The following is a 14505-nucleotide window of genomic DNA, read 5'->3' on the forward strand; positions in this document are numbered from 1 at the left end:
ACGGCAGGACAGGCGAGAACGAGGCACAGTGAGGACTGGAGCTCGTTGTGGGCAGGGATTCTCTCTCTTTATTGTTATATTATACTTTCCCGAGTGCTTAGTACAGTGCCCTGCACACAGTAAGCGCTCAATAAGCATGACTGACTGAATGAATGATCACAAGTCAACACACAATCCTCTCTGTTTTTTAAGCCCTTCTCTTTGGCATTATCCTTGTCTCCTTCCTCTATTTCAATCCCCAAGATCCTGTTCTTCCTCCAGAACATTTCTATCATCCACCCACTCTCCACTTCAAGGGCCACTATGGCGGTCCAGGCACTTGGTCCCAATCTCTCCCTTCTCGGTCCATACTTCCCCACCGCTGCCAGGGCGATTTTTCGAAAAGTCTTTATGCACACTTTCTCCTCCCTAAACAAAAAGCTCCAATGGCTACTCATTCCTCTGCACACCAAGCTCAACTGGGAGCAGGTGGTAATAATAATGATGGCATTTATTAAGAGCTTACTATGTACAAAGCACTGTTCTAAGCGCTGGAGACTACTACCCTCGCCTCCAAAGCCCTTTTCAAATCACATTTCCTCCAGGAGGCCCTCCTTTTTTTTAAAAAAAAAAAGAAATGGTATTTGTTAAGTGCTTAGCACTGTCCTAAGCACTGAGGTCGATAAAGGGTAATCAGGTCAGACACAGTCCCTGTATCGCAAGGGGCTCACATTCTAAATAGGTAGGAGAAAAGACACTGGGTGGGAGGGGGGAAGAGAGATAAATAAACACAAATTTACAGAGAAAGTAAAAGGAGGTAGAAATGTTCTACATTCAGCATGGCCTAGTGGCAAGAGCACGGGCTTGGGATTCAGGGGATGTGAGTTCTAATCCCAGCTCCACCACTTAATAATAATAATGATGACATTTATTAAGCACTTACTATGTGCAAATAACTGTTCTAAGCGCTGGGGAGGTTACAAAGTGATCAGGTTGTCCCACGGGGGAGCTCACTGTCTTAATCCCCATTTTACAGATGAGGTCACTGAGGCCCAGAGAAGTGAAGTGACTTGCCCAAAGTCACTCAGCTGACAATTGGCGGAGCTGGGATTTGAACCCATGACCTCTGACTCCACAGCCCGGGCTCTCTTCATTATGCTTCTGCTGAGTGAAATCAGTCAGTGAACCGAGGTGGAGAACCTGGGTTCTAATCCCGGCTCCGCCACTTGTCTGCTGTGTGACCTTGGGCAAGTCACTTAACCCCTCTGTGCCTCAGTTCCCTCATCTGGAAAATGGGGATTAAGACTGTGAGCCCCACGTGGGACAACCTGATTACCTTGTATCTACTCCAGCGCTTAGAACAGTGCTTGGCACATAGTAAGTTCTTAACAAATACTATAATTACTATTATTTCAAGTGCTTGGGATACCCTGCATCATATACATGGTTGTTCAGCTTATCGTGAACTCATGCTTTATAGTCTCACCTACGAACAATGGAGCCTGGAAGATTATTAAATTACTGATCAGCAAGGACTCTGCCCCAATATGGCCACAACTGGAGTATAGGTCAGAAAACAGTCTTGATGCTTCATATATACCTGTATATATGTATATATGTTTGTACGTATTTATTACTCTATTTATTTATTTATTTGCACATATTTATTCTATTGATTTTATTTTGTTAATATGTTTTGTTTTGTTCTCCGTCTCCTCCTTCTAGACTGTGAGCCCACTGTTGGGTAGGGACCGTCTCTATATGTTGCCAACTTGCACTTCCCAAGCGCTTAGTACAGTGCTCTGCACACAGTAAGCGCTCAATAAATACGATTGAATGAATGAATGAATGAAAATGACTCATCTTCTATCCAAGAAGACAAGAAAAGCCAAGGTGGGGTAAATGGTGTTCCTAGTCTTACCTGGAATTCTCAAGGTGTTGGTATTTTCCTCAGTTTTTTTAATGAATCTCTCCAAACACTGTTCAAAAAATTGATCTTAATAATTAAATAGACATAACATGGCTTAATGGAATGAGCCCAGGTTTGGGAGTCAGAAGTCATGGGTTCTAATCCCTGCTCTGCCACTCGTCGGCTGTGTGGCTTTGGGTAAGTCACTTAACTTCTTGAGAAGCAGTGTGGCTCCGTGGAAAGAGCCCGGGCTTTGGAGTCAGAGGTCATGGGTTCGAATCCCGGCTCTGCCACATGTCTGCTGTGTGACCTTGGGCAAGTCACTTAACTTCTCTGAGCCTCAGTTACCTCATCTGTAAAACGGGGATTAAGACTGTGAGCCCCACGTGGGGCAACCTGATCACTTTGTATCCCCCCAAGCGCTTAGAACAGTGCTTTGTACATAGTAAGCGCTTAACAAATGCCAACATTATTATTATTATTATTATTTAAACTGGGGATTAAGACTGTGAGCCCCGCCTGGGACAAACTGATAACCCTGTATCTTCCCCAGTGCTTGGCACAAAGTAAGCGCTTAACAAATACTATTATTATTATTATTATTGACTTAGTTACCACGGTAGTTTCATCTGCCAAACTATGCACAAAGGTTTGGAAGCCAGCTGGGAAGAGCTTTTATCAGCACCTGTTGGTGGTTATTGATTAGCATGTAAGAACAATGGGGCTGTCTACATTTCTGGCAAGCAGCAACTGTATTCTTAAACCACTGATGGGCGAAACAAGCTATTAATGACAGGTTGCTTTTCAACACTTAAAATGGTCAGGCTGTGTTGCTTGACCACAAGGACAAGCAGGTCATCACTCTGAAACGTTATACAATATGTGAAGTATAAATGGGACCTGTGGGGTGGCATGGCTCCACAGTTCTTGGCCATTCAATTATTAATAGAAAGTAAATTCTGTGCAAGTGTAAACATAAGTTCACCCCTTTGCATTCAGCAGGATTTACATCATTCAGTTCACTCTCCTGTCTCAAGGCAACACTGGTTCTGAGTATTTGCAAAAAGAAAAAAATCAGTTTCAGGACTGATTAAAATTGGATACTGACATGTTTATGTTTTCATTAAGTTGCTGAGTAAATAAGTTCTTTAGCAAATGATTTCTGAATAAAAATGACCATTTTCCATCTTGAATTTCCTCCGGCCACAAACGTGTTGCTTTTAAGTTTCTCTTGTTACTACGGAGTACAGATTTGGCTGAGGGGAGCAGAAAATGATTATGGATTCATGGACTCAAAAATATACTGTAACATTACATGCTTAATCTTACCACTAAACAGGGCATTCACTTTCTCTCTGAGGAGATGAATTAATGCTTTCAGCTCACAAGGATGATAAATTCAAATGGTCAGAAAATTTACTGTCTCAAAAAGATGAACAGTTTTTATCTTTCTAAGAGAAAGATAGGGTCCAGCTGTTCACTAAGCACTCTCTGACCTCGGGATTCTTTAACGTTACTTTAAGGCTTTCCAGGAACTCTTCCCATCCTGCATATCAGGCCGCCAGATTTTTCCCGAGCTCAGCCAACTCACCTGTCTCATGTCTACCCTCTTGGTTCATGCTGTTTAATAATAATAATAATAATAATGGCATTTATTAAACGCTTACTGTGTACAAAGCACTGTTCTAAGCGCTGGGGAGGTTACAAGGTGATCAGGTTGTCCCATGGGGGGCTCACAGTCTTAATCCCCATTTTACAGATGAGGTAACTGAGGGCCAGAGAAGTTAAGTGACTTGCCCAAAGTCACACCACTGGCAATTGGCAGAGCCGGGATTTGAACCCACAACCTCTGACTCCAAAGCCCATGCTTTTTCCACTGAGCCATGCGGCTGTTTGCGCTCACACTGCCTGCCCTTCTTGGAACTCCATTTCCTCCCAAATGCAACAGATCACAGCTCTTCCCATTTCAAAGCCCTCCTATAGCCCCACCTCTTCCACCAAGCCATTATCATTATTATCATTACTATTATTAATAAGTACTACTATGTGCCCAACACCATTCATTCATTCAACCGTATCTATTGAGCGCTTACTGTGTGCAGAGCACTGTATTAAGCGCTTGGGAAGTACAAGTCGGCAACATATAGAGACCCAACAACAGGCTCACAGTCTAGAGGGGGGAGACGGACAACAAAACAAAACATGGAGACAGGTGTCAAAACCTTCGGAACAAACAGAATTAAAGCTATATGCACATCATTAACAAAATAAATAGTAAATATGTACAAGTAAAATGAATGGAGTAATAAATCTGTACAAATATATACAAAGGTGCTGTGGGGAGGGGAGGACCAACTAGCACCCACACTCTTGAGAAGAGAGACTCGCTCTGTATTGCACCCTCTGAGATACATTTAATAAATACCTTTGAGGTAGGATATGTAGCTGAGTGAATCGGAGGGAAGGATTGGGAAGGAAGTAGGAGCAGGGACCTGGTGTTGGAGAGGAATTCCCCCCAACTCTCTTGAGGTGAGAGGTCTGGCGTTGTGTGCCTGGGAGAGCAGGCCCCAGGGAAGGTTCATCGTCCCCACCCTGGGCAGACATGGAGAAGCGGCGTGGCCTACTGGATAGAGCATGGGCCTGGGAATTACCAGGACCTGGGTTCTAATCCCAGCTCTGCCACCTGTTTTCTGTGTGACCTTGGGCAAGTCGCTTCACCTCCCTGAGCCTCAGTTACTCTTCTAACTGCTGAGCTGGTTACAATATAATCAGATTGGACACAGTCCCTGTCCCATGTGGGGCTCAAAATCGAAGTGGGAATAGCCTTCACTAGCTCATTTTTTTTAAATGGCATTTATTAAGCGCTTACTATGTGCAAGGCACTGTTCTAAGCGCCGGGGGGATACAAGGTGATCAGGTTGTCCCACAGGGGGCTCACAGTCTTCATCCCCATTTTACAGATGAGGTAACTGAGGCCCAGAGAAGTTAAGTGACTTGCCCAGTCACACAGCTGACAAGTGGCAGAGCCAGGATTTGAACCCATGACCTCTGACTCCAAAGTCCATGCTCTTTCCACTGAGCCACGCTGCTTCTCTGCAGGTCTTTCCAGTACCTCAAGGACATATTCTTGCAATATCCCGCCTTTTTTAAAAGTGGCACTTGTTATGTGCTTACTATGTTCTGGGCACTGTATTAAGCACTGGGGTAGGGACAAGCCAATAGGATTGGACGCAGTCCGTGTCCTACATGGGGCTCCCAGTTTCAATCCCCATTTTACAGATGACGTAACTGAGGCACAGAGAAGTGAAGTAACTTCCCCAAGGTCACACAGCAGACAGGTGGCGGAGCTGGGATCTAAGCCCTTCTGACTTCCAGTCATTCATTCAATCGTATTTATTGAGTGCTTACTGTGTGCAGAGCACTGTACTAAGTGCTTGGGAAGTACAAGTTGGCAACATATAGAGATGGTCCCTACCCAACAACGGGCTCACAGTCTGTTGGGTTCTAGGGTTTTCTGTTCTAGGGGAGACAGAAAACACAACAAAACATGTAGACAGGTGTCAAAGTTGTCAGAACAAATAGAATTAAAGCTATATACACATCATTAACCAAATAAATAGAATAGTAAATATGTACAAGTAAAACAGAGTAATAAATCTGTACAAATATATATATACAAGTGCTGTGGGGAGGGGAAGGAGGTAGGGCAGAGGGGATGGGGAGGAGGAGAGGAAAAAAGAGGCTCAGTGTGGGAAGGCCTCCTGGAGGAGGTGAGCTCTCAGTAGGGCTTTGAAGGAAGGAAGAGAGCTAGATTGGCGGATGTGTGGAGGGAGGGCATTCCGGGCCAGGGGAAGGACGTGGGCTGGGGGTTGATGGTGGGACAGGCGAGAACGAGGTACAGTGAGGAGGTTAGCGGCAGAGGAGCGGAGGGTGCGGGCTGGGCTGGAGAAGGAGGGAAGGGAGGTGAGGTAGGAGGGGGCGAGGGGATGGACAGCCTTGGAGAAACTTCCAGGCCCATGCTCTAACCACTAGGTTGACAACTGCATCACTGTCTCCCTTTTCCGGTCCAAACTTGACAATGCTGTCTGGATCATTTTCCTCAAACATCATTCTGCACACCTCAACCCTCTTCTCAAAGGCTTCCAATGGTTCCCCATTTCTCTCCATCTCAAGCAAAAACTCCTGATCATTAGCTTTAAAAGCACTCAGCCAACTCTTTCCCTTCTTGTAAACTTCCCTTATATAGTACTCTTAAGGTAAACTTACCTTATATGGTGCTTAGTACAGTGCTTTGCACTCAGGAAATGCTTAAAAAATACAATAGAATAATAATAATAACAGTATTTGTTAAGTGCTCACTATGTGCCAAGCACTGTTCTAAGCTCTGGGGGAGATACGAGGTAATCAGGTTGTCCCACGTGGGGCTCACAGTCTTAATCCCCATTTTACAGATGAGGTCACTGTGGCCCAGAGAAGTTAAGTGGCTTGCCCAAGGTCACACAGCAGACAGGTGGCAGAACCGGGATTAGAACCCATGACCTCTGACTCCCAAGCCCGTGCTCTTTCCACTAAGCCACATTGATTGAATGAATGAATAATATAGTTACATTATTTGTTAAGCGCTTACTATGTGCCAAGTACAGTTCTAAGCACTGGGGTAGATACAAGGTAATCACAGATGAGCCCCATTTATCAGATGTTAATCCCCATTTAACTTATGTTGCCAACTTGTACTTCCCAAGCGCTTAGTACAGTGCTCTGCACACAGTAAGCACTCAATAAATACGACATTGATTGACTGATGTAACAGATGAGGTAACTGAGGCACAGAGAAGTTAAGAGACTTGCCCAATGAATGAATGAGGCATTCCCGGATAAATCTCTAGTCTTGTCACCCCAGATCACAGTCTTGAGGGGAGAAATAGGCATTAGCATAATCCATTTATTTATATTAATGCCTGTCTCCCTCTCTAGGCTATAAACTCACTGTGGGCAGGAAACATGTCTATCAACTCTGTTATACTGTACTCAGCGCTTAGAACAGTCTTCTAGACTGTAAGCCCACTGTTGGGTAGGGGCCTGGCTCAGTGGAAAGAGCCCGGGCTTTGGAGTCAGAGGTCATGGGTTCAAATCCCGGGTCTGCCAATTGTCAGCTGTGTGACTTTGGGCACGTCACTTAGCTTCTCTGTGCCTCAGTTACCTCAACTGGAAAACGGGGATTAAGACTGTGAGCCTCACGTGGGACAAACTGATCACCTTGTATCTACTCCAGCGCTTAGAATGGTGCTTTGCACATAGTAAGCACTTAATAAATGCCATTATTATTATTATTATATGTTGCCAACTTGTACTTCCCAAGCGCTTAGTACAGTGCTCTGCACACAGTAAGCACTCAATAAATACAATTGAATGAATGAATGAATGTTCAGCGCTTAGAACAGTGCTTTGCACATAGTAAGCGCTTAATAGATGCCATCATTATTATTATTATTACTCTCTCGAGCACTGAGTACAGTGCTCTGTCCATAGTAAGTGCTCAATAAGCACAATCAATTGATTGATTAAATGACTGGTATATCCCCAAATTCTACGTCAGTGCCCTTGTACCACCTAAGCACGTAAGTACTTGCAATCGCTCATCCCATAGTAATAAAATAATAATAACAATGATAGCATTTATTAAGTGTTTACTATGTGCAAAGCACTGGGGAAGTTACAAGGTGATGAGGTTGTCCCACGGGGAGCTCACAGTCTTAATCCCCATTTTCCAGATGAGGGAACTGAGGCCCAGAGAAGTAAAGTGACTTGCCCAAAGTCACACAGGTGACAAGTGGAAGAGCCAGAATTTGAACCCATGACCTCTGACTCCAAAGCCCAGGCTCTTTCCACTGAGCCACGCTGCTTCTCTAGTACTGCTTCTCTAGTACTTATATACCCATTTATACACTCCATTATTTTTGTCCTATCTGTAATACACTTGAGTGTCTGCTCACGTGCTAAACTACACTTGCTAAACTATAGGTATCTTTGGAGGGCAGAGATAATGGCTACTCATTCTACTCTATTCTCCAAAGTGCTCTGCAACACAGTAGACACTCATTAAATAAGCACTCAATAAATAGTATTGACTGATTTTTATTGGTGGATTATTGATTAGACCCAACGGCCACATCTAGAATTGATGTAGTTATTTATACCCATCCTCGGCACTTGTATATAAAAGTATATTCAAGCGTACATTCAATTATTAATCCTGATTAGTCTACGTATAAATAATTTTATACCATTTCCTCTGTTAAAAGTATTGGCTTCTTGTGGACAAAGAACCCAGCTTTTGCTTCTGAAGCTTTTTCCCAAGTGATTACTTCAGGCTATTGACGTCATCTGAAATATGGGGATTAAATCCTACTCCCTCTTACTTAGACTGTGAGCCCCATGTGGGATTAGGGGTTCAACCTGTTTAACTTGTATCTCCCTCGGCTTTAAAAAGTGCTTGGTAAATAGTAAGTACTTTTCAAGTACCATATTGTACTGAAAATGATTACTGATCCAGTGGGTACGCATAAATACCATCAATACTACTGCTGCTAGAAGGAAAACTTTAGAGTCAGGTCTTTAGGTGGGAGGTGAAGAATTTTTATAAAACATCAATCCCTGGCCAATGACTATTGGTGAGGATTAAGAGTCCAGATAATTCCACAGAGGGATAGACAAAAATAGTAGTCTTCATAAAGCAGGACTGGCCACTGAAATTACTGGCCTGGTACCTTGCATTTTGGTATGGTGACTTTTCATCTACAATCTCTATTAGCTGCATTAAGCTTAAATTTTCTGCTACCTTCATTAGAAAGGAGAGTACACACACTTTACCTTAAATTCAACTTTAACTGCCTTCTGTACGTCTCTCCAGTCAGGTTTCACTCTTTTGGACTGTGTTCTCTTTCAATCTGAATTCATTTCGCAAAGAAAACTCCAGTCCCCAAATCAATGCTTCATTAAACATTCATTGCACTCCCTTTATAATAACGGCTTTTATTAAGTGCCTCCTGTGTGATGTAGCATTGAGCTAAATTCTGTGGTAGATTCAGGATAATCAGATTAGACACATCCCACTCATGTCTCCCGGTCCAAGAGATAGGGGGAGCAGATATATTTACCCCTTTGAACAGATGAAGAAACTAGGGTTCAGAGAAGTTATGTGACTTACCCATGGTGACCCTAAATAAGCACTTAGTACAGTGCTCTGCAGATACTGAGCACTGAATAAATACCATCGATTGATGGATTAATAAATGGTCCACTAAATTTATAAAGAATAAGGAGGCTGTAAGAAGGAAAAATGGGGCCCAGATTAGACAGGTGCCTTCATAATTTTAAAATTGAATCGTGTCATTTTTTTTGAAATTCACCATTTATTTTATGGACTTTTTAGACTCAAACTGATACAAAAGAGTAGTGTGTCATCTACTGCCATCAAGAACCCAAGTTGGGCCAAGAAAATCAGTCTCTGACCCTAACCTTACCTAGTGAGCTTCCGGGGATAGTATTGGGCTCCAAATGAAACTACAGGTCGACAACTTTCTTTACTGGTGAGAGATGTGAACTCCCCACGGAGCCGATATCCAACTCCTTGACCCATTCATTCATTCATTCATCATTCAGTTGTATTTATTTAGTGCTTACTGGGGGCAGATCACTTGGGAAGCAGACACATTCCCTGCCCGCAATGAGCTTATAGTCTGGGGAAGGGCTCGGGGAGACAGACATCAATACAAAGAACTTTCACCGACTGACTCTGCATAACATTAAGTGGCAAGATGGAATCCCAAACAATTAAGTCCTGGAAAGAAGTTTGTTTCCTAGCACTGAAGTGATGTCCTAAGGACCATTACCTCTGGCTTTAAAACATTAAATCGGCTCGGACGCTTGCTACCTTAACTTGCAATCACCCAACCCATGCACTTCACTCCTCTAGTGCCGAACTTCGCACTCCACCTCAATCGTGGCAGTCTTGCCATTTCCTCCGCTGTAATTTAATAAGCGGCAAGATCGACGAGATGGAGCTACAGTGAGAAAGCGGGCATTAGAGGAGCAGAGTGGGTGGGCTGGGTAGGAGGTACGTAGGTGAGGTGAGGTAGAAGGAGGCGAGGTGATTGAATGCTTTAAAGCTGATGGTAAGGAGTTTCTGTTTGATAAAACTTTTAAGGAGCTCTCGGTGTTTTAGAGCAGTGTAGCAGAATCTGCTACACTGAAGTTTTCCACAGAAGATTTACAGGAGTTAATTAGTAAGCACTCCCTTTCTGGGTTATGAAGATGATTATTCACATTACTAAATACGGTTAGCACCGTATAAGAACTAAGTAAAATAGTCCTTGCCTAATCTGTAGACATGATAGAGTTTACACATTCTGATAAAAATGTGTTATAACTACAACCATAGCCGTCTACTTCAATCTTAAAGAATTTCTTTTTTCCAAATATGGATTCTGCAGTGTTTCAATTTTGCAAGACTTCCTTCACCCAAATTATTACATTCCCTTAAAAAAAAATTCTCTTTAAATGTTCAGCGTGTTTTTCACTCCTAGAAACCTCCGATTCAATATTACATGATTTTGTGGGAAGTAAACATCAGTACTTCCTAGTTAAAAGGGGTATAGTGTGATATACAAGAGAAGTCTTGCATTTCAAAACAGAACTTATTTACAAAAGAATCTACAACATCAATTATTCAACATTTGGATTTGACCAGAAACCAGACCGTGACTTTATAACGATCAGTTTAGATGAACTGCTTAATGTTCTAACGAAGGATTCAATGCACTTAGCTCGGTGAATTTAGGACTCAGGACGATACCATATTTTTCCTCAGATTTGATCTACAGACAGATTTTACTATTAACTCTGCCTCGGTTTCATTTGTGGTTTGTGTATGTTTACTTAAACCTAAATTATTTTGCATCTCAATTATTATTTTGTATTTCAGAAATGAATGGAGTTTAAATAGATACATTATTCATAGAGCAAAGGCAATAAGAGAAACAAAGCTGTGCACTTCACTCAAAGACTCCAAATTACTGAAATGTACCATATTTATGCATGCAACACTTGATTGTATTTTTATAAACAGTTTGTTATTTTTCAGATCAAGACATGCCAAAAACCCAACTCCAAATATTTTTTGCTTATAACTAAGGCAATCATCAATCCAAGGATTGTTGCCCACTTTATTTCATCTCTACATCAAAAAAAAAGTAATTTGAAAAAATTAAAATTCCCATGAAACGGTAAGATAAATGAAAAATGTAAGCGCCGTCACATAATAACAGTTAGCTGACCCTCTGGGAAATGGTTGACTTTCTCAATTCAAGGTATTCAAAGCTCATTCAAAAGTGTTCATTTGGAATGCAGATATCAAAGATGATGCAAATGCTGAAGAGAAAATTAGAACTTACCAGATGTTCTAATCCTGCTTTGATGTTTCCCGAGTCCCTGTAAGAGAAGAACAAAAGTTCTAAATAGTTCCTAAACCCCTGTCTACAATGATTTGTTTGGCTTAAAAAAAGTCAGGAGAATGCAATTTCTCAGATACTTTTCCTTCTGCTTCTATTTCATCTTTATTCATTTTTTAATGCGGGCTCAGTCTTATATTTTGTGAATACCTTCCAAGCAGAACTTGCTCTAAAATTGAAATTACGGTGATAACATGAAACAAAGCACACTTTAAAGCAAAAATCGGCAGAAGCCATGCCTTGAGTTTGGATACAAAATGGAATGAGAGAACTATTATAGTGGAACAAACCTTCCCCGATGAATTCCCAACACCCTGAGGTCCTATCAGCCCATCAGCCGCTTAACATCTTTATTTATACCCATCTTTAGCACTTGGTGTACCTATGTATATCCAACTGTACACTCAATAATTTATTCTGATTCTACTACCTATAAATAATCCTACGTCTACCTTCCCACGTTAAATTGGAAGCTTCTTTGGGGCAGGGAATAGGAGAGAAGCAACGTGGCTCAGTGGAAAGAGCCCGGGCTTCGGAGTCAAAGGTTGTGGGTTCAAATCCCAGCTCTGCCAACTGTCAGCTGTGTGACTTCACTTCACTTCTTTGCGCCTCATTTACCTCATCTGTACAATGGGGATTACGATGGTGAGCCCCCCGTGGGACAACCTGATCACCTTGCAACCTCCCCAGTGCTTAGAACAGTGCTTTGCACATAGTAAGCACTTAATAAATGCCATTATTATTATTATTATTATTATTATTATTGAACGAGCTTATACTGCACTTCTCCAGGCACTTAATACAATGCATTGTTAGATCATTCATTCAATCGTATTGAGTGCTTACTGTGCACAGAGCACTGTACTAAGCGCTTGGGAGAGTACAATACAACAATGGACACATTCTCTGTCCACAACAAGTTTACATATATATGTATACATGTGTGTGTATATATGTATATATGTTTGTACATATTTATTACTCTATTTATTTATTTATTTATTTTACTTGTGCATATCTATTCTATTTATTTTATTATTTTATTTTGTTAGTATGTTTGGTTTGGTTTTCTGTCTCCCCCTTTTAGACTGTGAGCCCACTGTTGGGTAGGGACTGTCTCTATATGTTGCCAACTTGTACTTCTCAAGCGCTTAGTATAGTGCTCTGCACACAGTAAGCACTCAATAAATACGATTGATTGACTGATTGATTGATTGATTGATTTACAGGCTAGCACTAGGTTTGCAAAAGACGCCACTGCTGCTACTACTATGACTACTACTGCAGTTACTGAAACCACTGTGTTTCTAGATTTTACAAACTTTTCCCAACACGCATTTCGCCACTATCACGCCCAAAGCAGAAAAAGCGAAGCTACTGTGATTCCTTGGGGGTAAAAAATCTTTATAAAACACCTGCCTTCTGTAGCATCTTTCTAAGCATTTCACTAGATTTCACCCCACGATATAAAACAAAATAATATGTTGTGGATAAGAAAAAGTAATATACTAAACCGAGGCAAGGAAAACTAAGTCATTTTAATCTACAGATGGCTAAACTAGAGAAGGACCAACAATTCGCCAACTTCACCAATAATACAGACTACAACTTGATTCCTCTGCTATTTCCCCAAACTACAGGAGTGATCGCTTAGAAATTACAGGCATACTTGGTTAAAACTATCCCACAGTGTTTCCATCCCAGAATAATAATAATAATAATAATAATAATAATAAGGGCTTATTAACATAGTAAGGGCTTAACAAATATTAGTCCTGACCGATGCTGCCTCCTTGCAGCCCACCATATATCCTTCCTATCCTTGCAGCTCCTCTTCCTCACTCTAGCCAATGTTGTAGGACTGTGAATGGGAACGAGGATGGACTAGGAAGGAATAATAATAATGTTGGTATTTGTTAAGCGCTTACTATGCGCAAAGCACTGTTCTAAGCGCTGGGGTAGATACAAGGTAATCAGGTTGTCCCACGAGGGGCTCACAGTCTTCATCCCCATTTTACAGATGAGGGAACTGAGGCCCAGAGAAATGAAGTGACTTGCCCGAAGTCACCCAGCTGACAAGTGGCGGAGCCGGGATTTGAACCCGCGGCCTCTGACTCCAAAGCCTGGGCTCTTTCCACTGAGCCACGCTGCTTCCCAAGGAATGAGGTGTTGGGGGGGTAGGGGGGGTTGCGTGTGCGTGTGTGTGTGTGTGTTTTCATGGCACAGCAGGCATATGGAGGCCCAAGAAAAGATGCCCATCCACCTTAGCCCTCGCTCCCGGCAGCTGGAGCTACAAGATCGGGAAGGAGAAAATGGTGGAAGGGCTCGCTCCTTCATTCATATTTACTGAGAGCTTAGTGGGTGCAGAACACTGTACTAAGTGCTTGGAAAGTACAATACAGTAATAAAGAGAGACAATCCCTGCCCTCAACGGGTTTACAGTCTAGAGGAGGGGAGACAGACATCAAAACAAGTAAAGAGACATCAATATAAATAGAATTCTATATATATATACATAGGTGCTGTGGGCGGGGAGAGGGGGTGAAGAGCAAAGGGGAGCGAGTCGAGGTGACGCAGAAGGGAGGGGGAGCTGAAGAAAATGGGCATAGTCTGGGAAGGAAAGGTGATGGAGAGGTGGCTCAGGTAATGTGGTGCTGATGGTGGTAGTTTGGAATAAAGCTTAATTCACTGCATCAATTCTTTGGGAAAACGCACACCATGATACAAAATCAATCGATCAACTAATGACATTTGCTGAGTACTCACTGTGTGCCAAGCACTGCGGTAGATACTTGGGAGCATACACTACAATAAAGTCGGTAGACACGATCCCTGTCCAGAATGAGTCCGGCACTCTGCACACAGTAGGTGCTCAATAAATACGACTGAATGAATATACTCACTTCCTCCCTTCAAAGCCCTACTGAGAGCTCACCTCCTCCAGGAGGCCTTCCCAGACTGAGCCCCCTTTTTCCTCTCCTCCTCCCCATCCCCCCGCCCTACCTCCTTTCCCTCCCCACAGCACTTGTATATATGTTTGTACAGATTTATTACTCTATTTTGCTTGTACATATTTACTATTCTATTTATTTTGTTATTCATGTGCAT

At 42.3% G+C, this 14505-nt stretch overlaps 1 protein-coding gene across 1 annotated transcript in view; it reads right to left on the minus strand.

Annotated features, from left to right (window-relative positions):
• LOC119926622 (serine/Arginine-related protein 53-like) overlaps nt 1–14505 on the minus strand; it is a 260440-nt gene that overhangs the window by 47620 nt on the left and 198315 nt on the right. The window contains exon 6 of the mRNA XM_038744779.1: nt 11341–11377. Within this exon, the coding sequence (XP_038600707.1) occupies nt 11341–11377 (37 nt within the window). The remainder of the gene's footprint in view (nt 1–11340; nt 11378–14505) is intronic.

Source organism: Tachyglossus aculeatus, chromosome 1, assembly GCF_015852505.1.
Source record: "Tachyglossus aculeatus isolate mTacAcu1 chromosome 1, mTacAcu1.pri, whole genome shotgun sequence".
Classification (NCBI taxonomy): Eukaryota; Metazoa; Chordata; class Mammalia; order Monotremata; family Tachyglossidae; genus Tachyglossus; species Tachyglossus aculeatus.